The following is a 27,633-nucleotide window of genomic DNA, read 5'->3' as shown; positions in this document are numbered from 1 at the left end:
TTAGTTGAACCACGGATTTAGGTTTTTTCTGTTCTGGTTAAATGGATAATTTTGTATATTTGTTCAGGTGAACACTTGTCCCAGTAGCTGACATTTTTATCTGGTATGACTTTTTTTTCTTTTTCATCTCTTTTTCTCTTAATATGTGATAACACTTTAAAACTGTATTGATGGGAATATTCATGTGAACTTGGCAGCTGGAATCTGCTGAGTGTTGGTGTTTCAAACACTTCGCAGTCCATGCATTTTCTCCATTAGTCATGTGGTGATGTACTTTGCCAAGAGGTGAAATAAACTGTAGGACAGCAGGTCAGAATAAAGCATAGATTTTCTAATGCTGTATTAGATTAAATTATTTTGTGTGCTTGGAAGTGGAGAGTTCATTCAGAGTTTTCACACATTTTTTTTAAAGAAACATGGTTATTTATTTATTTTTTAAATTGAGCTAGAAGTGCAACATAGTGGGCAACAATCTCTTAAGGAATATTTTTTCCTACTATGTTTTAATGTAAATTATTAGAAATAAGGAAAAATCACACCACTAGAAAATGAATGCAGAGATTTACAGTTAATGTTGGCAACAGGCAAATTGCTCTCTTTTCAGAAAAGCTTGTGCTTCTCATTGAAAGGGGTTCTTCACCTTTTACTAATTAGGGTAGCTGCTCTCAAATAAGATGTGCTGCATTGTTGTCATAAGGTAGTGATGTTGATGTGTTCTGCCATACTGCTTTTCATGGAGAACATGAGATCCAGCAGAGATAATGTTAAGCGTGGTTTAAATAATTCTTAAATGCATCCCTGCTTCTCATTTGGGCAGGAGGTTACTGATGCAGTTTGTTAGGGGGTTTTTGGTGGTGATTTGTGATATTTTCAGGTATGTCCCTGAAGCATTGAATATTATAGACTCCATTGGGGTAAACTAGGCATACCTAATTTTCTATGTTAATGAATTTTATTCCCATAAATGGTATGTTTGTAGCACTTTTGATTTACTTATTTGTTTACTAACTTCCTTTTTTTTTTTTTTTTCCCTGGCCATGTCAGTTTGGTTATTTTTTTCTTTCTAACATTTAAAGATGATACTCAAAACTACTGTGACTGACTGACTCTCTTTTGAAGTTCTTGCTACTTTCTCTGAAGAAACTGTTGTAGTTCTTTGTCTTCTATAAAAAAACTACAGAAAACCTGGTGTAATTGTTTTTCTTTGTTTTCTGTTAGATGGGAGTGTTATTGTATTGTATCCCTAAACAATATTTTGCTTACTAAACGTTATTACCAATCCTGCAATTGTAGAGTCTTCAGACTAAAGTGTATTTCATATGAAAAATCTATTAACTCATGTTAACTCATGGAATCTTTCTGAAATGTTTCATCTTCCATATGGCTCAGTGTTTTTAATGCTGTATGAGAATTTGTAGAATACTGTGCAAAGTAAAACACATTTAACTGCTGTTTACTTAGTTGAGTCTAGTTTATTATAAATCATAATGTTGTATCTGGTTCATCTGCAGGAAAATATATTAATTAAATTGTTCTTGTATGTGATAAAGTGTTTGCTTTCTTTTTGTTATGTAGTTTTTATATATAGCCAGCTTGGCATCCTTTTTGATCCAGTTAATTTGCATTTAAATTGTTAATTTGCCTAGCACCTGAATATTCCTTTTACATCTCAGAACACAGAACTGACACAAAGATATGTTTCTCCTTTGAAGGATACAGTCAGCAGTGCCTGTAACAAAAGCAGGGAAAGTTAACTAAGGAGATAAAAATGAATTACATAGAACACACAATACTGAATTAGATAAAATGTGTTTTTTTCTGGCCAAGCTGGAGCTTAAGTGCCTCTTCACTTCTACAGTATATTCCAATTACAAACTGTGGTAGTGTTGCTAATTTGCAACTTGAAGTTTGGGGATGTGATGCAGAATAATACCTTTAAATTTTTAAATGCGCAATTAAGAATGTGCAGAATTAAGAATTAGCAAGCATTGTGTTTTATCTTAAGGAATGTTTTGCTCTTAGGGCAATTATGAATGGAATCTTCCTTGAGTAGAGATAACTACCTTCCAGAGCTTGCCAGTGCAGAAGTGGCAGTTTTTGTTCATGGAAATGAAGGGATGACCTGTGATTCAGTTGGTGAGAGTACACAATAAGCAAAGAAAAACCCTGGTAAACTGGTGGCTGTGTCTGAATGAGTGGAAAGAATCTGTAAACCTTCAGCTAAAAGGCAGAATATCAGACTTTACTGTGACGCATGGATACTGCCAGGTTCCTTGGCAGCAAGTGTGGAAAAGGAAGGACAATGATCTTGACTTACATAACCAGTGAATAAGGTATTGGTACAGTTTTCCTGAGAAAACTGGATTTAGAGTTGCATCTTGGACAAGTCTAGAACTCAGACTGCTGAGAAAGAGGTGTTGCAAATATAAATTCACTTGGGTCATCTGCAAGGAAGAACAGTTTTACAGTTCCACCTGTTTTGAGAGAAGTCAGATCCAAGTGAAAACACCTTGACTGACAAACAAGGACTTCAATGTATTTTCAGCAGATTTTTAAAAATTGGTTAATCCTGTGTTCAGCTGCAATTTTTAGGGTATATAGCCACTCCTAAAATTCCACCCTGATGTTAATATAATACCATTTCTAAGGCAAAGGCTTACTATTCCTGGAACTAGGAAACACTTTAAGTTGTCATAGAAACAAAAGACAGCTTTGCCAGAGAAACAAACTTAGAGCAGAAGATGCACATTTGGTGTGAGACATTACCACTTGTCATTTGTTGTGGTTGATCTGTCTCTACACAGACGTCACTACTCTGTTATTCAAAAGAACCAAATGCTGGCGAAGTTGGAAGCAATAAAATAAAAAGCATCACCTGCCACTGCCTTGTTTAGAAGGTATTTAGAATGGATTAGTGCAATGACTGGATATATTAATCTTATAAAGTGGTCAAGATTAGCTTGTAAAAAGCTCTTGCACAGTGTAATACCTTTCTCTGATGGATCGAAACAATACTTTACTTTGTCACTTGCACTGCTTTGTATTCTTATTGCCACATCCAAATGTAAGATCTGCTGTCATCCCCCGGCTTATCCTCAGCAAAAACATAGTAATTATTTAGGAAGAAATCCTTCAAATTCATTCCTCAAAGCAGTAAGTCTTGCTGTCACTGATTAAGATAAGAAGGTGAACTGTGCGCCATTGCTGTTTTTTTTCCTTCCTGCTGTTACTAATGCAGTGATAATGTTACAAATTTAAGCTGTTAAGGTCTAACACAGGTTACCAGAAAGCTGTGAGATATTTACAGTTTATGATGGATGTATGGATAGAGCAACAGTGTTTAAAAAAAACCCCAGCTCCTCATATTAATCTTATTATACTTAACACCTCACCAGCTGAAGAATGTATGACTGAAATTTATTTTGAAAAGGTGCACTTTTCCAGACTACTTTTATGAGCAGCTTGAAACTCTGAAAGACTTCTTGAATATTTGAAGATTGCAGTTGTTGGTAGATGAAGCAGATTTACTGTGATTGTTAAGTCAACCTTGTATTAACTGTATTAGCTGTGTCTTTGGTAGTTCATGAATGTTGCAACTTTTTACTGGTTGTTTAAAACTGAAACAGTAACAAGCAATATGTCAATGACATTTTTTTCTACTTGCATATAGGAGACAAAATTTAGTATTTAAAATTTTCTCTAACCTGCTGGTAATCTTTACAAGAATGTGAAGAAAGCTTTGACTCAGAATGAAGTTGTCTGTGTTTTATTTGTTCAGTGTGATCTATATATAAGGCTGAATATCTGCACTGTGGTGAAGATACTGAACTTGTGCATACAGAAGTGTCTTAGAAGTGTGTAGGACCAGAGGAAGAATCATAATTATTGAAATAATCAAAAAGCATTATTCTTGTCAAAACATGTTACTGATAGTAAAATGCAAAGAGTAGAGAGTTTGAACTGACTGACAGCTACAATTACATTCAATATACCTGGTTCTTAATGCTACATCATAACAATTTGGCACAGCTTGCACAGATCTCTTAAACTGGAGAGAAGATTTGTTATATTTTCTGACAATAGTTTTTGAGACACACAGGGCCTCAAGGCTAAGAGTCTCTGGTCCATTAAATCTGCTTTACATTATTTCAATGGAATGAAGTAGCCCTAAAACTAGAGCACCTTGAACTGGCCAGACGAGGATTCCATGTAGGGCAAGGGCAGAAGAGCAGAGTGGGATCCTCTGGGGCAGAGCTGGTGACTGAGAACCATGCAAAGGCATTTTTCTTTTTGTAATGTCCCAGGTGCTTGCCTGCTAAATATGTGATCCAAAGGTCCTGACCCTGCTAGGTTTTGCCTTCAGCAGTCTGCATGCATTGGATGCTGAGCAGTGGAACTAGGGCAGACAGGTCTTCTGGGTCTTCTGCTGAGGTTTTCAGAAAGGAAACACTGATATGGCAGAAATCTGAAGTTGATGCAGGTCATTTGGAGTTTGTTTACCTGAGATCTGAACTGGAGCACTGCAAGCCTGAAGAATGGAATACTTTTGGTTTGGTATCATTCATCCCTGTTTAAAGTGGCTGTGACAAGAACAGCTGGAAGGGGCAGGGTAAAAGTGTTGTCTTTAACTTTTTAGTACAAACAGTGTTTTGTATACCTAGGAAAGAAATTATTTCTCTAATCTAAGCTATAAACTAGACCTAATCCTTATGTAGAGCATTTTTATGCTTTTCCCACCTGTTTTGTGTAGAGCCAGCTGTGGAGCTATGATGTACTACTGCAAAGCTAGCATCATGTTGTTGAGCCTTCTCAGGAGGGAGAAAGTCTGTAGGGACACAGACAATAATCTGTTAATTCCTTCAGGCTGTGGAAAAATCTTTGGGGCAGGTGAGCCCTAAGTAACACCAAAAAAATCATGTAGTAAAGTAAAAATCATGTAGTACATGTAAATAATGTAATAATTTAGTGTGATCTGAGAGAGAAAAACAAGTTTCAGTTTGCTACATTTCAGGTTACTTTTTTTTTCTTGGAAGTACTCCAGCTGGAGAAGCATGAGAGAAGTGAGCTTTCATTTTAACATCATGTAATAGATAGGAAAAATGTGGATAGAAATATTATCCAAGAAGGATATTTGTTGTATTTCAGTACTTCTTTTGTTTATGTGTATATTGTTTTAAAATCCAGCATTAGAAATGTAACGTTTTGTAAATTGTCTTGTATGAATTACATACAAGTGGTTTTGCTTTATTTTTTATGTTATATGGGGTGTTCTTGGCACTTTTAACATCTTTAGCAGTGAGCTGTTATTCTTTTGGAGCTTCATTTGATAGTTGAAAGTAGTGCTTCAGCACAGCATGCATGAGAATGTGCCAAGAGACTAATGTGACTTCAGGTTTATACAGAAGCCAGTGCCTCTTATTTGCACTGCTGTTACAATGATAAACTACAACCAAAACACTCCAGTTGAATAAAGGAAAAAAATAAATCCAAAAAACAACAACAAAAAACCCCACATCACACATATTCATAGGAAACAGATTTAAAGTACACGTTACAGCTCAAACCCATGTACAACTTGCTTGTACTGTTTGGCAGCTTTCCCACAAGCATTGTCTATTACAGTATGACAGTGCTACCATTATAAGTAAAGTTACATGTTAGAAATAGAACACAATGACATTGTAAATATTAAAGAAAAATAAACACAAAGGGAAATACGTGGGTTCTAACTTGTGGTAACATTTTGTTCATGATGAATGTGACATTTTAAATTGAGGGGAATTACTCAGCTTCATAATGCAATATTGTATGCAGGTGTAACTGTTCTTTTGTACATAAACACATGTTATACTAAAAGATGTTGTTTTAAAATGCAAATTCTGAACAGTTGCTGGAACTTCCTAGGAAGTATGAGAATTTGTTACCAGGGCCCCTAATACTGCTCTCCTATGCCTTTGCATTACGATGTCTAATTGCATTGTTTCACACTATTTTTTCCTTCCTCATTCAGTGAACAGGATGGGTGGTACTCAGGAATTGAGCTGCTGCTTGATATTTTAGTCCTTATCATTCAGTTAGCAGCCCAGGCTTTATTTACTGTACACCATTTAAAACTGTGTAAAGAATACATAATTATTCATTCCCTTACGGCATTTTATCTAAGGTGCCTGGCTGAACTATTTTTGTCCATTTGATTGTATTCTCATATGTGTTTTCTGGTCAATACCTATAGATTTATTTGCTCTGTGTGATAAATGCATGTGCACATACACAGATTACATATATGTAGTTTATTTACTTTTGAAAGAGAATTTTTCAGTTACTCCTTTTGATAACTTCTAGAATGGAAACTGAGTGTCTGTTACATACTTTAAAATAGGTTATTGTAAGCAAACATTAAAAAATGCATTTCAATTACTAAATGCATCCAACCACAGAAGTCCAACCATTCGCATTGTCCTGGTTTAGGGCAAATTTGGGAGAAAACCTCCAAAAGGGATTACTCTAGAAAGCAGTTTTAAGCAGGCTCTCTCCCAGCTGGTTCAGGGAAAAAGATTCCCTCGGCTCACTCAGTCTCTTATCGGTCCGTCCTGCGCTGGAAATGCCACGGCCCAGGCTGGGCCCGGCAGGCTACAGGTGTGAGCTGCCGGTGCTCTTCCGGGTGTTCAGTCCAGAGCAGGCTTGAGCAGGTCCAAAGAAAAAGAAAAAAACACAGTCCAAGGAACTTCTCTGCATCAGCTAGCTAAAAACTAGCTAAAAGCAAAGGAGAGCTCTGTCTGGCTGTCTTATCTGTCCATCCTCAGACAACACAGTCCAGGAGCAGGAATTTGGAGGACTGAGTGCAGTGTCTGAAAACAAACTCCACCCTTCTTCTCTTCCCCCTCTTGCTCTCAGTCTTAAAGATGCAAAACTTATTTCTGGGCTAAACAGATGAATGGGAATACAATTCAGCATCATAAAGGCACCCCAAGACACATATAACTTTACTTTTCAACAAGGATGATGCTCTTCAACTTCAAATGTATCTTGACAATGTATCCTCTAGGTCTGACAAGTTGTCCTTTTATTTGAATGCAGTTGATTCTGTCTGCTGGACATGATTGCAAAGATAGTGCTTAACTAATGTAGCATTCAGGTTCATGTGAGAAGTAAAAAGAAATGAGGGTAATTGAACATTCAAACAGATTGCCTGGAGAAGTTGTGGGTGTCCTTCTTTGCAAAATGTTCAAAATGATGTTCAAAATCCAACTGTATGTAGTTTTGAGTAATTTGTTGCAATTGCGTCTGCTGTGAGTAGGCTGGACGAGATGATCTCCAGAGATGCCTTCTAGCCTCAGCTATTCTGTGATTTATACAATAGATGATAATATATGTATTGTGGTATCTACATTTTGCATGTTTCTGATGGACAAAACTTTATGGATCTTGTGGCTTTCTTCTACACTAAAATAACAGAAAAATGTTTGCTTTCCAGTTTCCATTTGCCTAGCAGGCTATTTCAATCCCATGAAAAGTTATTTAACTGTTAAACTGTAGTTTGACTGACTATTTAACTGTTGTCAGCAAAACCTGTAGTAAAGTTTAAAAGTGGTGTTTCTGTTGTTATGCTAGTACTTTGCAGAAGATTGTAATAAATTCTAATTATTAAAATTTTTAAAATTATTAAAACTTTTTGGGTTTAAGAATATAGTGTAGAAAGCTTGGTGGCAATGGTCACCTGTCCAGCTTGTGATCCTGTTATTAACAACTTCCGTGAATTATGAATATTGTAAAGAACTTAGTTTATCTATGTCAGTGAGTCTTGCAAATTTTACAAGTGCTGCCAGTGCATCATAGCTGACTGTAAGGCTTTTCCATAAGATCTGTCTATTCCTTGAAATACTTTAGTGTTGCTGCTACAAAAAGATACAGACTTTTCCAAATGCTAATGTTAATATTTCAAATAAATATTAATGTTAATATTTAATGGTGCTGATGTTAATATTTCAAATAAGAAAGGAAGGTGGTACATGTGACATCTTTTACTGTCCCAATATACCACTTTTGTCTCTCTGCTACTGATGGAATGAGAGGATTGTGATACTCAAAAAGACCACCTCCAATTCAAATATATTATTGCTAATGCACTGTAACTTTTTTCTGTTGCAGAAAGAGTTGAGCCTTCCAAGAAGAGGAAGTTTGTGAGTATATGAAGTTTTTCACTATTGTGCTTAGATTTGTAGTATGTATTTTTGACAGTTTTAGAGTAGACTAGTTTTCTTTTCAGGGCAGTTAGAATGGAGGTTAAATATGGCAGTTGTTCTGCCTGAGAATACATACAAAGAAATGAAAATTGTAAATGAAAACCCGAGGGCTGTGTAGTCACCATTTTTATGCTCGTCTTTCAGAGAACCTACATTGAGGGATTTCTAAAGGGATGAAAAGTCCTTAGGTTCAGGGTTTTGTTTTCTATTAAAGATTTTTCTTGTTAAAAATCAAGGAAGAAACATGCTTTCTTTGTGAATAATAGAAAAGAAACTTGTCATGCTTACGGAACAGTCCTGTGGATGAGAAAGTAGGAAAAAAGAATAGATGAGTTCTACTAAATGTATAGGATTGTTAAGCTACTATTTTGATTATGGAAATAAAGACTATATATTCTTGTATAAATTGTTACTTAGTTATAATAATATGTACTCAGATGCTGAGTTCAACTGTGCTTTGTTTGGATTTCTGTACCTTGGCTTTGATGCTTCAATGGTTTTGACTTGTTTGATTTTAAAGCTTGTATTTTTTATTTGCATCTGTCTCATTTCTTATTCTGTATTAGTGACTTGTTTAGAAAGTATTGGGATAAGAACATTACAAAATGTCTTAAGAAGCAAGCTCTGTTCACTTACTGCTTTCTTTGAAAAATAATACTATAAGATAATCTGTAGATTATTGGTGACAATTTTGAGTAAAACCCTGTGCTCTTGCATGAGAGGCTGGTTACTTGGTTTCAACTTGATAGTGCTGTGTAGGTTTTAGTGATAGTAGGTGAAATATCTGAATAACTAAAACTGTAACTGCTGGGAAAGTGCAGTGGAGTGCTCTGTTGTTCTGACTCAAAGAGCATACCAGAAGTCTGTACTTAATAGGATATCTGCTCTGCTGGAAAAGATTATTGTTTTAGGTTTGGACTGAAGAGAATTCTTACGGTACACAGTAAGCAAACCCATTATGTAAGAAAAGTAAGAAAACCCCAGAAAACTATTTTCCTGTCAAGTATTTAATTATTTAAGTATTTCAGTGACAGAGAGAAAAATGTTTAAAAAAAATTATTTTTGGTGCATTCTTTTGGTGTCCTTGGTGCTTTATATTAACCTGAAACTGTTATGTGGGTACAAGACTGCCTCTGTTGAAGTTAATGGCTAAACTGCTGTTCACTGCAGCCAGAGCAGAAAGGGGCTCTTGGAACTTGACCTTGCTTACTCTTTCTAGGATGTTTGATATTGAATGTTATTAGTTAGTTTACTCCAAATCTGAAAAATATCTGCATCACAATCACCTCAGTTGCATTCACATACATACTAGTTTAGCTGATCACTGAGATACTAGTGTGCTTTCTGTGCTGAGGCTTTGTTAAAGTGTAGTAGAGAACATTATCTTGTCAGCATAATCATATCTGGTTATTAAAGTGCTTAGGTTTCTACAGATGATTGTAGTGGGTTGACCCTGGCTGGGTGCCAGGTACCCACCAAAGCTTCTCTATCATTCCCCTCTGCAACTGGACAGAAGCGAGAAAATACAATGAACGGTTCATGCAAAAGGTAAGGGTAAGTTTAAGGATAAGGCTAGGCTAGGCTGGGCTAGGATTAGGATAGGATTAGGATTAGGATTAGGATTAGGATTAGGATTAGGATTAGGATTAGGGATAGGATAGGATAGGATAGGATAGGATAGGATAGGATAGGACAGGATATCACTCACCAAATACTGTCATAGGCCAAACTGACTTGAATTGGGAATACTGATTGAATTTATTACTAAAAGAACCAGGATAAGGAGAAGTAAAATAAATATTAAGAACACCTTTTCACACCACTCCATCCTTCTCAGGCTCTACCTTTCCCCTCTCAGTGGCACAGAGAGACAGGGAATGGAGGTTATGGTCAGTTTCATCACATTGTTTCTGCTGCTGCTTAGGGAGAAGAGTTCTTCCCATGGGAGACAGTTGTCCATGACTTCTTCAGTGTGAGTCCATCCCATGAGCAGCAGTTCTGCATGAACTTCTCCTGTGTGGGTCTCTTTCCACAAGGCGCCATACTTCAGGCACAGCCTGTTCCAGTGTGGGTCCCCCACAGGTTCACAAGTCCTACCAGGACCCTGCTCCAGCACAGGCCTCCCACGGGCTCACAGCCTCCTCTCAGGCATCTGCCTGCTCTGGCCTGGTCTCCTCCAGGCCTGCAGGTGGATCTCTGCATCCCCTGGATGTCCATGGGCTGCAGGACCACAGCTGCCTCACCATGGTCTCACCATGGGCTGCAGGGGAACCTCAGCTCCGGAGCCTGGAGCACCTCCTGTCCCTCCTTCACCAACTTTGGTGTCTGCGGGGCTGTTCCTCTCTCATATTGTCACCCTGCTCTTCTCTGGCTGCAATTACAACTGTGCGATAACTTTTTTTTTCCTTCTTAAATCTGTTATCTCAGAGCTGTTAACATAATTTCATTGGTGAATGGTAGGTCTGTTTTAGAGTTTACCTGGCATTGGATCTGACAGACACAGAGAAAGCTTCTAGCAGCTTCTCCCAGTAGCTACCTTCTAGCTCCCCTGCTGCTAAAACCTGGCCATGCAAACCCAAACAATGGTATTTTAAAATTACTTTAATAGTGCTTAATTAAAAGGGCTCAGATTACTGTAGTTAGCAGTAACTGTGACATCAGGGGTTGTGTGCATGGGCTGTGTTGATTGCTATATTTGTATATTATATAAATGTTGACATGAAGATTGAATTTCAAAATGTGAAACACCCTATGTTTTGGTTTATGTAGACATCTAGAGATCCTGAATGGTTCCAGGCAGGCACATCTCACACCGTCTTTTGGTGCTTCAGGCCCAATGTCATGACAAGGACTCAGCTTTAAACAGGACAGGGAGAGCTATTTCAAGGGTGAGCAATCTTAGCATAGTTGGCATAAACTGAGAAAAAGAGTTGTGGTTGGCTGAGAAGTGAGCTTCTCCATGCTTGGAGCACCCCCTGGCTGTGTTGGCTCAACTCTTTCTCTGGACATGGGCAGAATTGATCCAGGTTGCAACTACCTTCATGCATGCAGTTCCTTCAGCATGTTAAATTGCCCAACTGCACAAATGCTTCTTTCTGGCAGCAGGGTGTGGTGGCTTGGAGGAAGGATGAATAGATGGCAGTTTTCTTTCAGGCTGACTCCAGCAGCAAAAAGACTTTATGTAAGCTTAGCCTGATTGTAAACCTGCATAGCTGTTTGTATCCCACTTTGGAATTCCATTGGAAAGCTGAATAGGAGTATATTTTTGCACACTGCTACAATGGGGATGGGTTATTTATATCTTGGTAGAATATTTTTATTGATTTATTTGCTTTCAGCAAACACTTCCAACCCGAACCTGAGCTCAGTTAGTTAGATCATGGTGCTAGTAACACCAAGGTTGTGGGTTTGATCCCTGTATGGACTGTTCACTTAAGAGTTGACTTGATAATCCTTGTGAGTCCCGTCCAGCTCAGACTATTCTGTGATTCTGTAATATCAAGCAAGGTTTTCGTGCTTAATGTTAAGCCAGACTCAGAAATACAGACTTAATTTGATCATAATTAAATGTTGCAGTTTGTGAAGCACACAGATCCTCTTATGAACCAGGGAATGCCTGATAGCATTTACACATCCCTATCCATTAGACATTCATAGTGTATCTAGCACAACGAGGTAGCCACAGATGATCTCTCAATGTGTGTTAAGCAGGTGAGTTTCCATCACTGATTTAAGGTGTAAGTGTCCTTATACTGATTTGTCTCCTTACATACTGGCAGTGTTTAGAGATATTAAAAATTTTTATAGACAGAAGGCACAAACTCGAAAGTTGTGGCAAAAATATTGCACTCAGCTTTGAGTGGGTACATTCTGGTTTAAAATGGCCTTCTCCTAAAAGGAAATTTACAACAGGCTTCTCTGAGGTCGAGAGGAGCCTTCAGGAACAGCAATAAATAAGAAGTAAGTAAATAGAGGCAGTTTCTCCTTTCATTAAAGCCTCAGTGCTTAAAGTACATACCCTAGAAGCAAAATCCTTATTTTTCACACTAACTCTGTTCTCTTTCTGTCTTACTTTGTTTATTTTTTCAGTTTCTGTTAGATTTGGAGATGCATTGCTTTGATGTATTTATTTTTGGTGGATCTGTCCTTCTCCTTACAGTTCTGAAACTAACTTCCATAATTATAAAATATGGACTCAAGTTCAGTACCAGCAATATGCATAATCAAATTACATAATCTGCATGCACAAGTGTCAAAATTGGTCACAGAATTTTCCTAAAATTAATTTATGCATTTCAGTGAAACAGTTGATACCCTTGGATAATAGGAACATAAGATTGTGGCCAGCCAAGAATTCAAGAGAAACAGTAGGTAAAGCCACTGTTTGCTTAGGTGCTTGAGTAAGTAAGTTTCAAGAGACACGGAAGCAAATTTATAAGAAAGTCTTTTTATCAATGAAAAATAAGGACTGTTGGTTGCCCTTAGGGGAAAAGTGAGAATGATTAATAGTGTGGAAAAATAAAAGAAAAATAGCTCTGCGACTTGTGGCATGTAGGTGGAAAAAAACTGGAATATGTTTGACAGTTTCTGTGTGCACATAGGCATCTACATAATAAAAAATCAGCTATGTTCATAGGTGATGTGTTATTAAATTTGGAGATTGGAGTAAATTAATTATTGTTGCCAGGTAATGAATTTCTCCATTATAGTATGGAGGGATTGTACTCCAGGATATATTCTCTTTAGCCTGTGTTTGATTCTCAAGTTGCATATTTTCCAGTCATTACTAGCCTCGTTTCTATCCTCAACTTTCAAGGGTTTTCTACTCCTGTCACTTAGTGGAATTCTTTTTCCCCTGCATCTTTTGGATTCCTTGTGATTGACAGTGAAAAACTTGGTTATGTCTTTTGTATAATTTAGGAGCTAACAGTTACTACAGCATGGCCCTTTTCCCTCACAATCTTGCTTACTTCAGCCTCCATAAATTCTGTGCAAGTGTGCTGCCCATTGTCCGTGTTTACTTCTTTTAAAGTTGTGCTGGTCTACCAGGGAGATTTGTGGCTCATGCAGTGTGCTAGGTAGGCTTGCTGGCACCTTACTGTTGTCAGTGCATGGTCTTCTGCAAAGAAGTCCTTTGTGCTGTAGAGAGCACCAACCTGTATTCTAAATATCTGCCCTCAGAAGAAAAGAGCCAGTTGCTGAACATCAGGAGTCTGCCTGCCTTGCATCTTCAGTTAAGCCATTCTGCCATTATAGATTCTCCCCTTGAAATTTTCAATATTATTGCCATTCCATTATGTAAAGTATAGGCTGACTTTCTACAGATCTCATGAATACCAACCATGAAATCCCAGTGAACCACTTCTCTTTTCTCCTCAGAGGAGTAGGGAAGTATTTTTCCCCCTCTTTCCTATGAAATACAGGCTGTAACGTTTTTTATTATTGTCAGTATTCTAAACCTATACTGTAGTGTATTTGTTGCCTATAGTTATGTGTCCATAGACAGACTTGAAATTTTTAAAGCAGACAGCATGGCAGCAGGGCCTTTGTTGGCCATAGCTGGGAGTGTACCTGCTCTATAGTTAGGTTGTACTGGCTGTACATAATGTTTGTGAACATAATGTTTGTGGCTGTGGCCATTCTTGCCCCTACCACCACTTCCTATCCCTGTCTAAAACTTCTGAATCCTTTTAATTTCCTTTCACCCTACTATCTGCTGCTTCCCTTCCCCCTGGGAGTTATGTGTCATGCTAACTGTCTTACAAACTTTTTTTGATTGAATACAGTCCTTTGCATGCTCTGTTTTGCTGGAGGTTTTCCAGATGTGTTTTCAACCTTTGTGTTAAGCCAAGTACCTTCCTTGCAGGCATCTTCTCTGGGATAGAGCAGTGGGGAGCTAGGGCAGAGGTCCAGACACAGGTTCAGGCTCGCAGAATTCTCTCTGTGATTGTAGTTTTTATATGGGGATAGGCATGCCAAGAACCTGGTTGCCAAATGGTTTGTGAATTGGAGGATGGGTAATGGCTCCTGGAAGTAAGTTGAGGGTCAGGCAGCACATGCAGTTTTAGCAGAGGGGTTGATGGCTCACCAAAAGACTGGACCTTGCAGGAAACTGAGTAGGTTACTTTAGCCAAAAGCATGGGCGGCAGGAAGGCGGGTGGCTTCTGTGGCAGTCTGAAAAGGAAAATGGGGATTAGGTAGCAGAAGGACAGAGCTCTTCTTTTGTAGGTTTGGGGAAGGAAAATATTGCATTGGCATGGTATCATTCTTTTCCATAAGGACTAATCAAAAAGCTCTGCCTCTGTGTGGTCTTTAATGAGTCTTTGATCAGAGTCGAGGCAGCAGCCAACCTGGCATTAGCACACATTCCTTCCATCTATGTACTCTTCTCTGCCGTCTCTGTCCTCTTGTTTTTTCTCCTAAATATTGCAGGGTTTCTATTTCTCTGTCACATTTTTTCCTAGCAAGCCAGTCAAGCTTAGACCTGTGAGGTTTAATGAGGTGTATTGCAGCAGATCTCACAGGCTTGTGAAAAGGTCAGAAAGGGTACTGGGGATAAGTGGATCCACATTATTGTCATGCTTGCCTGAAAAGGGTAGCAGATAACTGCCACAGGGAGCAAGTGAATCCAAAAGGCTGACACAGGGAGTTTCTTACTTTATATTCATCGTGTGTTGACTGCCACAGTGCAAGAGGCAGTGTAATTGCATATATCACATTTCCTCAAATCCCAGTGGCTTCACTCATGAATGTTTAGAGTGGTCATGCCCCTGAGCAGTGAAGACAAGCATGGTATTGGAGACAAACATGCTATTGCAGGTGCTCCTGACATGGGGCTGAGTGTGCTGCTGTAAACAAGCAAGTTCCTGCTGTTCTAGCCTGAATGGAAAAGCTCTCTTGTGCCTTTGTAAAATTTTTGCAGGGCGTATGGACATAGGGAATGCTTTTCTCCCCTCTGCTGTGTGATACTACTTCCCCATCAGGTGACTGGACACATATTGCACTTCTACGCGGTATGTGGTGGAAACAGGATTAAATCAGCCGTGTTTATATTCATGTGTAGGTATGGCCTTGACACCCAGCTTCAGCTGTTCTGTAGTTCTTCCCAGTATCGCTGATATGCTACTGAAAATGAGCTTTTACAGATCATTGTTATATTTTGTGAATGCTTTTCTCCTAGATTATGCTAGGAGAAATGTAAAATGTTTTAGTTTGCATTTAAAAATGGCTGTTTTTATGATTGAATTGCCTATTAGAAGTACCAAGAATATGCCCACATATATCTAAATCCAGAAAGATTTTAGGTTCTTGCTCCATAAATCAGAACTTTGCTGGCTTTTTTTAAAAGTCAAATTTTTACCAGTAAGCCATACCAGCAAATGTGTCTTGGTAGGATGGAGGCATGGGCTGGGGATATTGTCACTTTCAAGAGCCTTTTGCTTTGCTTCCTATAGGCTAGAAACGCTAAGCAGGAGATAACACTGGGCTGCAGGCGTAATAATCCTGGTTGTCTGATTGTAGTCATTATTTTCCATTAGTGACCTAGGTGGTAGACTAGATCGTGTTCATGAAGTTTGCAGCAGACAAGAAGCTGGGAAGAATGCAAGTATGTTGAAGAACAGTATGGGGTTTCAAAATCATTCTGACAACCTGGAGAAAATACACCAAGTAAAATAGAACTTCTACTCCTGCAGAAGATATTGCAGATACTCAAGATAGTTGACTAGGAGTTAGTTTTTAGAAGTGATCTGTGAGGTTTAAGGTACCGCAGTTGCTGTTGGAGAGCAGTGTGTCTTGTGCTGGGAAGCTGATGTTTTGAGCTGCAAAGCATGCAGCATTATTCTATCGCACACAGAACTTACAAGGCCATATATTGGAGTGCTGTGTATTGAGGTCAATCAGCTGGAAACAGATGACACCTCTCAGCTGCTTAGAAAATTTGACACGGTATATGGAAAAATATTTACTGTGCTGGGGCTATTTATTTTAGAGAAGGGAAGGCCGAGGGTTGTTCGTGGAAGTCTTTCAGTGTGTGGAACATCTCCATGAGTAGGAAGTAAAAGTATTATTGGGGTGTACAGTAAGATGTAACGTGTTTAAATTGGATCAAGGAGATTCATCTCAGACATGGTTGAAGCAGTGTCTAAACAATGTAGCAGAGGAGTGTGTACCTGGGAGTGTTGTGAAATCGCTATCAGTTTGTAAGAAAAATGAGACAAACATCTCACTGGAGCAATAGGAGTATTATAGGTATAATGTATCTCTCTTGGGAAAGGAAAATATGACCGCTTGACTTTTCTAGCTCTCTTTATAAATGGTCATAATGTCTGTGGGATTATTTGCTCAAACTTTCTGCTGAAATGTGCTTCCATATATTAAGCATCCGCTTTGATGGGAGAAAATACAATCTCATAATGGACAACATTATTCATTTGTTCTTGTCTGTAATGACAGAATTCTCTGAGGAAATGTGTATAGGGCTTTATGTAAGCATAAGACAGACCAAAAAAAAGGCGCAAGCTTCAAACTTCCTGAGGGTGGTGGTTTTTTTTTTTTGGTTGGTGTTTTTTTTTTTTTCTTTTTTTTTTTTTTTTTTTTTTTTCACTTGAGAATCAAACTTCTAAATGTCTAACAGGGATTATTCTGAATGTAATTGCTATTACTATTTTGCCATGACTCTTTTGGTGAAGGACTGATGGCTCTCTTTCAGCCGCTTACCTCCATTTGGAGCACTTGCCTACCCATTTGTTTAATGACAAAGAGAACCAGAAGTTGAATTAAAAAAAATAAAATTAAGACATACATGGGGTAGAATTACAGAATTATAGAATTGTTGGGAAGTCGGAAGCCTTTTCTGCAGGCATATATGTATTCATGTGCATGGTAAGGTCTTAAGGAATCAGTTATCAACCTGCCAAAACAGAGCTTGGTAACTCTGTAGGTATATATTAGTTGTTGATATTTGGGTGTAAGGTTTTGAAAGAATCCAGCTGCAGGCTGGACTGTGGAATCATGAAATTTCCTACTTATGCTTTAACTTTTTGAAGGAGATAAGCAAGTACCATCATGATCTTAAAAAACAGTTCAGTAGACGTTTTTTATTCTTCAAGGTTTTTTATGTTTTCATTCTTTTGACAAAAAAATACATACAGGAAAGTTAAATGGCATCAGTTAGCACTGAAATATAGTTTAAATGAAGACCAGATAAACAAAGAGCCTGAGTTTGGGTTATTCCTGTTTAAACCAACTGTTTAAACCTTGTGTAATGTAGAGCTCTTCAAAATGTAGATATATTTTTGCCACTAATTTTTAATGCTTTTTTTTCCATGAAAGGCAGTGCAGACTGAGATCATAATTATTAACATGTAATTTCTCAAGCTTTTTACCATTTTAATATTAGTTAAACATCTGTTGACAAGAGACTTTATTGGTTGAGCTATTTTTATTGCTCTCTAATTTTTGTTTTAATTATTTTATTCTTACAGTGTAAGAGTGGAATATGGTAGGAGATTGTTCAAATCTGAAGTTGCTGCTCTAGGCGTTTTCCATTTAGAAAAAACTGGCAAAGGGCATGCTGTACCATTGTATTGATTTTGCATGGGGAGTTATTTTTGATCTTGTGCTTGCAGGTATGAAAATGATGCTGCCTAGTCAAGGGAGATGGGACATTGGTTGGTGGAACATGAGGGAAGCTGCCTTAACAGATTGCCAACACCTCTAACTCCTCTTGCTGGTGTCATCTATAGTAACAGTTCAGATGATAGGAAGAAGAATAGGGAACCATTTCTCTTATTCTTTGGCCACATACCTTCTTTATTTTTATATGTCTTCTGAGCTCTCAAAGTTGCAGGACCGGTCAGTATGAGTCCTGCTTTATATAGATAAATGCACCTGTTCTACACACAAGGCAGCTGTCCTGGCTGTAGGGAATGTTTAAGAAGTACTTGTTGAAACTCTGTGGAGAAATGGAAGTGGGTGAGGTTGCGGCGAGATTTTGCCAAATTTTGGCTGGTGGATGTTTATTGGTTCGTTTTATCTGCAGTGTTTTAGAATCAGTGGTTTTAGTTAAGATATTCAATGTGACAACCAGTTGCTGGGTTAACTTACAGCAGTTCAGTTATTTCTAATGTTTAATTAACATTGCTAATAAACACATTATTTTGATCCATTCAATTTTTAGCAATACATACAATACCATAATTTATAAAAAGTTACTAAAATATATTTGAATTTAATAGAGTGCTTTCTAGAACTGTAGTTTTGAAACGAGTTCCTTGCAGAATCATATGAGTTAGAGCTCTAAATAGACTGTTACGTGTTTCAAGACCACCTAGTCTTTCACTGTATACTCCAGTGGCACATTAATAAGTGTTGTTATTTTAAATTGCTTAGTGGTATCAGATTTATGGATATGCCTTTAAATGTCAATAGATCCATGATGTTAACAAGACTTAGGGCTGGAAGGAGTTGTCTAGTATGTCCTTCTGTAGTGGCATAACAAACAGTCATGCTCGTACCCTGGGAGTTCATAGTGCTCTGTACTGGCATGTATTGAACACAGTTATCCCAGGGACATGCAGGTTCTACCAGTATCTACCCACTGCCCTGCAGTGACAAGGAATTTATTTCTGCATGTGATGCTGAGCCCCATTGTGTGAACTGAGGTTTTTGGGTGCAGGTGAATGTAGACACCTTCTGTCATTTGCATCCACTTTCTCCCTTCCACAAGGAAACCAACGGGACAGCCCACCTCCTCCTCCTCCTCATGTAGGCTGACCAAGATAAAATATTCCTTGCAATTACAAATTGGGCAATTACTGTGAGCATATGAGTAAAACATACCAGACAGGGATCTAAGGAAAAGGATTGCTTTAATATCTGGTATTGCTTCCTTAGCTATGACCTATCTCAAATACTAAAGGGAAAAGTAGGAAGTAGCCAAAAAAACCTGAATAAACTGGCCAGTTAGATCAATATGAAGAATACTTTCTGGTGTTTTCTGGCAGATATCTAAAGCATGAGGTTTACTTTTTACACATTGTGTTGGTCAGTCTGTTGACTTCAGGCAGAGGTAACAAATGGGAAGATTCATATTTCAGACTTTTTTTGTTTGCAGTTATAATATGCCCAGGCATGCTGTGTTGAAAGACTGTAGAAAGAGATTGCGTGTCTTTTTTTCACCCCATTCTTCTTGTGCTGTGTTTTTCATCTCACTGATGCCAAGGAGCAGTGTTGCACTCAACACAGGATGCAGACATCATTCCAGCTAGAACTTCTTTATAAACTGTGGTGCTAGCAGTGAAGCGGCTATACTTGCTGGAAATGCATGAATGTGTGAAGTGGTGTGTTAAACAGATTAGATGACAGAAATTCAGATGAAATGATCTGTTATTTAAGGACTATGACAGAAAGGTATCATTATTATTTGAGAATTGATTACTAACCTTAGAATACCTTTGGAAAGCACTAGCCAGGAGCACCTGCAGAACCAAAGGATACATTGACTTTTTAATTGTATTACTGTAATTGTTGTTAAATGCTACGGAATAATAAAAGCACCTGTATTGTTAATGGTGTTATTGTGCTACCATTATTTAAGGGGAAAAAGCAAGAATAGTCAACATCTTCAGAAGAGAGGGGCTTTGAAAGCATACAACATTAATAACTGTGCTATGGAAGTAATGCCTTTCTGGTTTGTGTTTCAAGGAAATAAACATTTCTCTATGTTTTTCTGGTTTTGCTTGGTTTTAACCAGGTGTCTGAGATTACTAAACTAGAGACCTCAGTGAAGACATAAATGAATAATTTGAGCCATGTTTTCCTACATCTTGTTTTCTAAATTTGCTCTTGAAGTAGCTGAGAGGAGACTAGGGTTTGCATTTGCAAAGGAATAGAGTACTTGCAGCCCTTCAGTGCTGAGTGACTTTTTGTTTGGAATTCCTTCCAGATGAGACATTTTCTTTATAAAAGTCGTGTTGGTATAGGCGACATCTGACAGTATTTTCACGTTAGTCTACATTTAGCTTTTGTAGTAACAATAAGCTTTCTTGCTAACTTTTGCTTCCTTCCTCAACTCTGTGTTGGCGAGATGAAATCTCAGCAGTGCAAAATTAAGAGCAAACAGATGTTTTGATGAAACTTGAAGTCATCTTTCACTTGCAAGGCTTCATCTAATTTAATCACTGGAGTTTTTTTGCCCCCAGGTGCATGAAGCAGATCCCATTTATTCCTGCAAAAACTGTAAGACTGCAACAGTGAGAAAAACAATGATCTTGTACTCTGGATTCATCCCTTTTTTTCAGTGAATCACAATTTTCTAAACTTCTGTCTGGATCAGGCAAAATGTATTGAAAAAGAATTTTCATAGTCAAGCTACAGCTTAGTCTCAGTTTAGAATAATTTACCATTAATGTAGTGTGAGGTTGTTGCATGAGTCAGCTCAAGAAAGATTTATCATGATCATGAAATAGCCGTTGGATGCAGTTGTTTATGTTTAAATGCCTGTACCCGACTGCCAGTCCCACTCAGTTGGGTTTTAGACAAGACAAGGTGCTGGTCTTTGTCTTCCTGCAGGTAAAATGCACTAAATGCTCAACTGTTGTGTTTCATGAAGTAGTGTTTAGTAGTGACAGACTATTTTCTTTGCATGTGGAGGAAAAAACAAACAAAAAAGTGCCTTTATTGTGGACTCCTGTTACCTGCAGCAGTAAAATTTGCCTTATGGAAGTAATGTGTAAAATTTGTTTTGCAGTCTTGATGGAAACATACCTTCATCTCCAGAGCTAGGCCTTTTGCTAGTTTAAAAAAATAGTTCTGATGCCATCCTGATTCACTGGAGTTGGCTGTCCTCCTCGAGGTGTTCATGCTGTCTCCTAGTCTTTGTGCCTTCAATTAAAAGTTAACAGTTTTATAGAACAACAAATAGTACATTGGTGCAAGCTACACGTGCACATGTTTGCATAGCTAACTGAATGAAGCACCAAGCTGAAGGGTGGTATGCACAAAGTTAAGCCCTTCGAACATCCTTTAAGGCTTAACTAAAACTGTAACATGTCTGTATACAATCACAGTTTACCTGTCAAAATTTTATTTCTCCATCAGAAACAGAACTTTCCAGCAACTGAAGAAGTATTATGTACAAAAGATATTTTTTATCAAAGGATTTTTATGGGAAGTGATCTTGGTTTGAGAGGTGCTGAGCAATGGGGATAGGGATCCACCTGTTCCTGACAGCTAGGAGAGAGCCAGGAACTTGTAGTACCCCATACTCTCCTGCTCTCTCGTTGAATTTCTGTTCTTCAATGATTGTCTCCAAACTCAATAATGAAAAAGCATGGCAGCTTCATCAGATAGTTTCAGTGTCAGAGTTGTTTGACTGTTAGACAGTTGATTCTTGTACTGTATTTTTTATGTTTTAGAATATCTTCAAAAACTGATGTTTTGCATATGTTCTGAGTAAAATTTGAAAAACGTGTCTGACCATGTTGGGCACCTAACTGATCTTTGTGCCCTTGAAATCTGTGCACTCACCCATTGTGATTAGTGAGATGGAATTTAACTCCTTTGATTTCATTCTTTCTCTTTCTTTTGGGGGGTAGGAGAATTTACAAATTCCTTTCAAAAATTGCTTACAGGATGCTTGCTGGGAACTCAAGTTAACCTTTACAATACAGGTATCTGTTATGTCTTAAAAATTCAAATGCATAGCTCTGCGTATCTTTTCAGTTTGGTTTCAGTGACTATAAATAAAGGCTGCAGATAATATGTAACATAAATTTAAAATACCTTATTGTAGAAATATGTAGGAGATATAAGAGATGTAATTGAGAATTTAATTACTGTTTTTTTCTGTGTGGCTGAAAAAACAATCAAGTTCACCAAATCCAGTTCAGCAGTTTGCCTAACTAGAAGATTTCCCTCTGTCTCTAAAACCTTGCACCTGTGAACTTGCTAATGTCTTCCAAAATTAGGCCAAAGACCCAAAAGGCAGCAGCTTCATCTGGTCCTGTCTTTTGACAATCTGTAGAAGTTGTCCATCCGCAGAGCAAGTCCAGAGCTCCAGCAAATATAAAATCATGTGGTTGAATTTTTTATATTGTGTACAGGAAAAGTAGGTGGGTGTGATAAAATATGCTAGCTCTAAAATTACTAAAAATAAGTATTTGCACTTTGCTTTTCTTGTCTTTTGGAAAGCATTGAAAAAAATGCAACTCCTCATGGAACAATTAATAGCATATATTTATTAAAACTGTAATCTCGGAATAAGAGAGAGTGCCTAAAAAAGGAATATAATTAAATTATAACCAAAATCCCACATAGCAGCACTGATCGTAAACTGTCTATATAGAGTGTTGTGTAGTGGTTTAAGTGATCCTAGCTTTAATACTAAACTTAATACACTTTTCTACAATTTCTAGGTTTGGCTTTCACGTTTAATATAAACTATAGAGTGTATCACTTTAAAATTCAGGTGCAGATGTGACAGAACCAAATGATTACTTCTTTTGTATTAACCTTTGTGTTACAAGAATATATTTGTTCTGAAAAGCCTTGGCAATTAATTTTCTCCATTAAAGGAGAAGAGCCTGCTTTTAATTCAGCAGTTTGTTATTCTATTACTGCAGAAACTGTCTGTTTGCCACGGAAGGGGAAAATGTGACTTAAAGAAGATGGCTCAATCCTATTTGGCAGGATCGGAGGGGGTGGCGAACGCTGGACATTTGCCAAGAGAAGCTGTGTTAAACATAGCATCTGTTTTGCGTGGTGGGCTGGGGTAACGAGGGGGACCACTGCATCCTCTGAGGTGTAACCTGTGTGTGTGTGTGTGTGTGTGTGTGTGTGTGTGTGAGTGTGTGCCTGTGTCGGCGCAGTGACTGCTGCTGCGGAATTCCGGGGATGAATTACTTGGTGTGCACAGCTGAAGGTGCCGGTCGCTCCAGTAAAGCAGCGCAGCGTGCACTGCCCCTAACCTGAGAGAGGCAGCCTCCAGCTCTTGGTGACAGCTAGAGGTGGAAGGACCCCAACTTGTGGTCCTCCCCCCGCCCCCAAGAGATCCTTAGTCCATTCCTTTATAGTGGTTCATCTGGCTCTCTGTCATCGCCAGAATGCTGCCTGTGAATGTGTGTCATGATTACAATAGAGTGTGGTAACACATAACAGCAATGAAAGCCCAGCGGGAAAGGCTACAAATTCCGGGGCTGACCTTGGAGTAAGTATTGTCTGTCTTTAATATTTTAATGGTTTCTGCATGATGCCGGCTTTTGTGCAGTCAGGAGCTTTTAACATACGTTTGTGCTGACAGTCTGGGAGCACTGCAGCTCCAGGTTGAAGGAGCACGCTTTCAATGCATTGCAGTTGGTTTCAGCAAATGTGTGAGCCTGGAGCCAGGATATTGCAGTGTGTTTGGAAAGAAAGCGTTTCTGCATATTTAAAGTTGCTGAATCTCAGTGTATGAAGCATTGTAGGGGAAGAATCTGTCAGTAGGCCACGGTGACTGTCTTTCTCTTCAGCTCTCCATTGCTGTTTGTTTATCCTGGAGCTGCCTTTTAGAAAGGCCTCTTTCTATGCTGAATAATAGAGAGCACTGTGAGAGATCAAAGCATTATAAAAATGCTATTTGTGAAAATTCATCAGGAACAAGACATATTTTACATACGTAACTGCACTAATGACCTGTATTGACATTCTGGAGGATTCCTGATAGTTTGTTCAGTAAGTATGTTTACCTAATTTAGCAGTGTGTTTACTTATACTTGCTTAAAACTGATTAACTAATTTGTGTGCTTTCAGCTATTTAGAGAGTAGCTAAATGAAAACGTGTAATTTTACTGTATAGTGATATTAAGTGTAGTCTTTTATTCATAAATGCCAGCATATATTTACCCCATGTTAGTCAAAGCCAAATATTTATTTCTATACATACATACCTGTAGTCTACACTGACATGTCAGGCATGTATGTATGCATGTTACAGCCACCATGAGAAATTGCTAATTTAATCTAGGTAAATAGATATGGCTACGTCAGATCCTTTAGTATTCCCTGGGACTGCCCCATTCTTGCTGGGTTAGAAAAACCCAACAAAATCCTGAATGCTGCAGATGCCTGCAGTAGAGTTATTTAGCTATGAAAGGTATTACCTCTGGCATCTGCCATGTGTTAAAGCTGGGGCTATAGGTAAGTGTGCAGCATAGCAAATAATTTATTGTAATAATCACTTGAAATGACAGAGCACTTTATTCCAAGGAACAAATGTAGATGTCATACTGGTTCCCCAGAACTACATTTGTGAAATGTCTCAGAAATTCTGCATTTCAGTCAGGCATCTTCTGGTAAGAGTAGTGTGTGTTAGCTGTGGGCAGGCTAAGCTCTAGATATTTTTCTGAAAAAACAAAAAAAACCAGCATTACTAATTTCTCATGAGTTTTGGAGGAGGGGTCTTATCAAAGATCTCATTAAAATGTGTTCCATGAATAATTGATAATTATACTTCTTTTGAGATGTGGCAATTTAAATAAATTTAAATCAGTCTTCACCGAATTATGTAATCATCATGTGAGAATAACATCACTAGCTGCAAAGGACGAAAAAGGATTTGTGTTTTTCAGTGTATGTTTGTGGTTTTATAATATGAGGTAATTGTTTACTGCTTCCTCCTTTTTCACAGTAACCTAACATAATTCCACTTGCTTTGCCATATTTTCAAAATATTTAATACAGATAACATTAATAGTCATATTTTAAATTCAATATTGATAATTGTTTTTGCTAAAATGTTGTCTGGATATATTTACTTTTTCCATATGTTTGAATTATTTTTATCATCATACCTGCTACTTTTTGAACTTGATTTACCTGTAGAGAAAAGAAAATACCATATTTTGGTTGCTGACACATATTGATTTCCATAGAATCATTCTCTCATGATTTGCCAGAGTTGAGTCAATGCAGACTTAAATCATGTCTCCCAAACTGTTAATTGCAATCATTTAAAGAAGAGCATACCTAGAGGGGGAAAAAAATCCAATTTATTCCTCGTATCCTGAGTCTCATGAATTTTCTGTCAGTAAAGTTTAAATGTTGGGACTAGAATTATGTTGTCTCCCTGAGAAACAAGTACAGTCTGTCTACTTTATATTCATTACTTGCAAAAAGCTCCTTGAAAGAATATTAAATCCAAAATAAAGCATTCCATATTTAGTAAGTGTAAGAAGTAGTGTTGTCATGTACTGTGATAATTTGTTTTAACAGGTTTTCTTAGTTCTTAAAAAAGCAAAGCTGAAGAGCGAGTTCTATAGAAGAACTGGATTGACACACCAGTATCATTGCTTGGTGGGAATTTTTAGATCCATAGTACTAGCACATCTGATACTGGATGCCCTCAGAATCTGTGCCATTACTGAGACTCTGATCTGTTGCAGTAGTGAAAATGAGGAAGAATATGAGTAGCTACTAGCCAGTGTAGGACTTCTGCTTGCTGTGTGTGAGCCATCCAGTAGAGGAAGGGTGATGCCCTTTGCCATAGAATATTTCTAGGATTTGTTCACAGCAAAGTGAATCAGGGATCTCAGTAGCTGAGCTTTGAAGTTAATATATTCTTCTCATTCAATGCCAGAGTTTTTTTTTCCCGCTCTCCTTTTAAGCATTCTGGCTTTAGTAGATTCCTTGTCCCCAGCTGTTACTCCATAGCAGTCCTGTTGCTCTCCCTTTGCTCCAGCCTTGTGCTTTTGGCCAGTTGGTGCCACTTCTCCTCTCCCTCTACTTGGACTATCTTTGGATCAGTTCCAGCTTCCCCTCACTGCTTCTGAGGGTCTGGTGAACCCTCAGTGGACCATTGTAGGTCCTGATGGAGGCTGGTGGTGGTCTGTGTGGCCTGCCTCTACATCTCACCTTGCAGTGCCCCAGGAATCACGGTGCACGCATTGTGCAGCACAGGATCATTTCCCAGCCTGCAGTCAGTCAGGGCCTGAACTGGCTGGTGGACAAAAGGGGGACAGCGGGGGACAAACTACCAGCTCTGCTGCAGCAGAGATGAAGAGGTAGAGCAGATGAAGTGTACAAGTACAAAAGCAGTTTTTACAAGTCTGTACTGTACTTATGGTAAAGAAACAACAATCCTTCCAGCACGTGTTGTTGCTGGTCAGTGCAGTGCAACACAACAGAGTGCCCCAGTGGAGCAGCCAAAATCTGCCTGTTGATCCACACCTTTTTCTGCAGGCCTGCATGGGCTGGCTGGTATGAACCTGGGTTCAGTTTAGCCATTTTCAGAGTGATAGATTGAGCCTTAATGGATTTTGTCAGCTCAAAGGTACTGTTCTGCTAGCACAGGTAGTCTGCAGTTAAAACCAAACGAGCTTGCGCTCAAATGCTGGTGCTCTTCTGTGCACCTTCTTCAGAGATTATGAAAGCACAGCCAGCAGCCAGGGGAATTTACTCATACACAGTAGCCTTGTCAGAAATTACCTGTGGGCCCATCCTTGTTCAGTGTGCAGGTCCCTGCCAAACTTTGTGCTTCTCCAAGGCATCTCGGAAAGGAAAACGTTGCAAAAATGTACAATGTTGAAATTGTATTCCTTATCTATTCTGGAAGCAGTAGTACTCTTCCTGCTGAAATGTTCAGAAAAAATCTGGATCAGGTGTCCACCTTGAAAGATTTTGAAGGCAGTGTATTAATATCTGGCAAACAGTTACACAATTGAAAAAATGGACTTTAGCTGTGCTTAGCATATTTGCCATCTGCATCTCCACTCGGGACAGGACAGGAATGCTAGCATTGGCTGGCTGCAAGGGTCTGGTACAAAGCAGAATAAATCTTTATGAAGATGAGCTGAAAAAGTTCCCCATAAGCTTCTGCCTTCGCTCAGTCTGCACAGAGTAGTTTTTTGATAGATCACAAAAGCAAATTGCAGTGAGAGGCATGCTATAAGTATGTTTTTTAAAAGAAGCTTTCTTGTGAGTTTTATGGGGAACTGTGCATAGGATAGGATGAGTGTATTTTGAAAGAGCATCTCTGAAATCTGGCAGTGGCCAGCTGTTTTTTTGAGAAACCTTTTGAACAGAGATGTACTTGAGGCAACTTCTTGAAGTCACCTTTGAAGTCAAATGATGAAGTAAGAATTTTATGGATTAATTGTTTATATCCATGTTTGATTACCTAGAAGAAGAACTTGGTGTTTGTGAGGAAACATTTCATAAAAAAATTGAGGCTAACTGGAGCACTTCTAATTTTCAGTACTTGTGCAGATTTTAGGCTCTCAAACTGGAAAATGTTATTATAATTTTTATATTGCTGGTGGAAGTTTATAATCAGTTCTAATTATCCTTTTGTTTTAATAAATCTGATTTGCATATAAAAAACTTAAACCACAGGCCCCCAAGATTCTTTAAGAGA

At 38.3% G+C, this 27,633-nt stretch overlaps 1 protein-coding gene across 9 annotated transcripts in view; it reads left to right on the top strand.

Moving 5' to 3' along the window:
• MAST4 (microtubule associated serine/threonine kinase family member 4) overlaps positions 1–27,633 on the top strand; it is a 279,183-nt gene that overhangs the window by 127,374 nt on the left and 124,176 nt on the right. For 4 of the 9 annotated variants that reach the window (XM_077790300.1, XM_021534406.3, XM_021534408.3 and 1 more), the window contains one exon: positions 8,149–8,180. In XM_077790300.1, coding sequence (XP_077646426.1) covers positions 8,149–8,180 — 32 coding nt within the window. Of the gene's footprint in view, positions 1–8,148; positions 8,181–22,996; positions 23,452–23,557; positions 23,955–24,117; positions 24,420–27,633 lie in introns of those variants that run through there. The other 5 variants (XM_021534413.3, XM_077790305.1, XM_021534407.3 and 2 more) reach the window with 4 other exon arrangements.

Source organism: Lonchura striata, chromosome Z, assembly GCF_046129695.1.
Source record: "Lonchura striata isolate bLonStr1 chromosome Z, bLonStr1.mat, whole genome shotgun sequence".
Lineage (NCBI taxonomy): Eukaryota > Metazoa > Chordata > Aves > Passeriformes > Estrildidae > Lonchura > Lonchura striata.
Note: the sequence above shows the minus strand (reverse complement) of the source record. Positions and strands in the feature narration are given on the sequence as shown.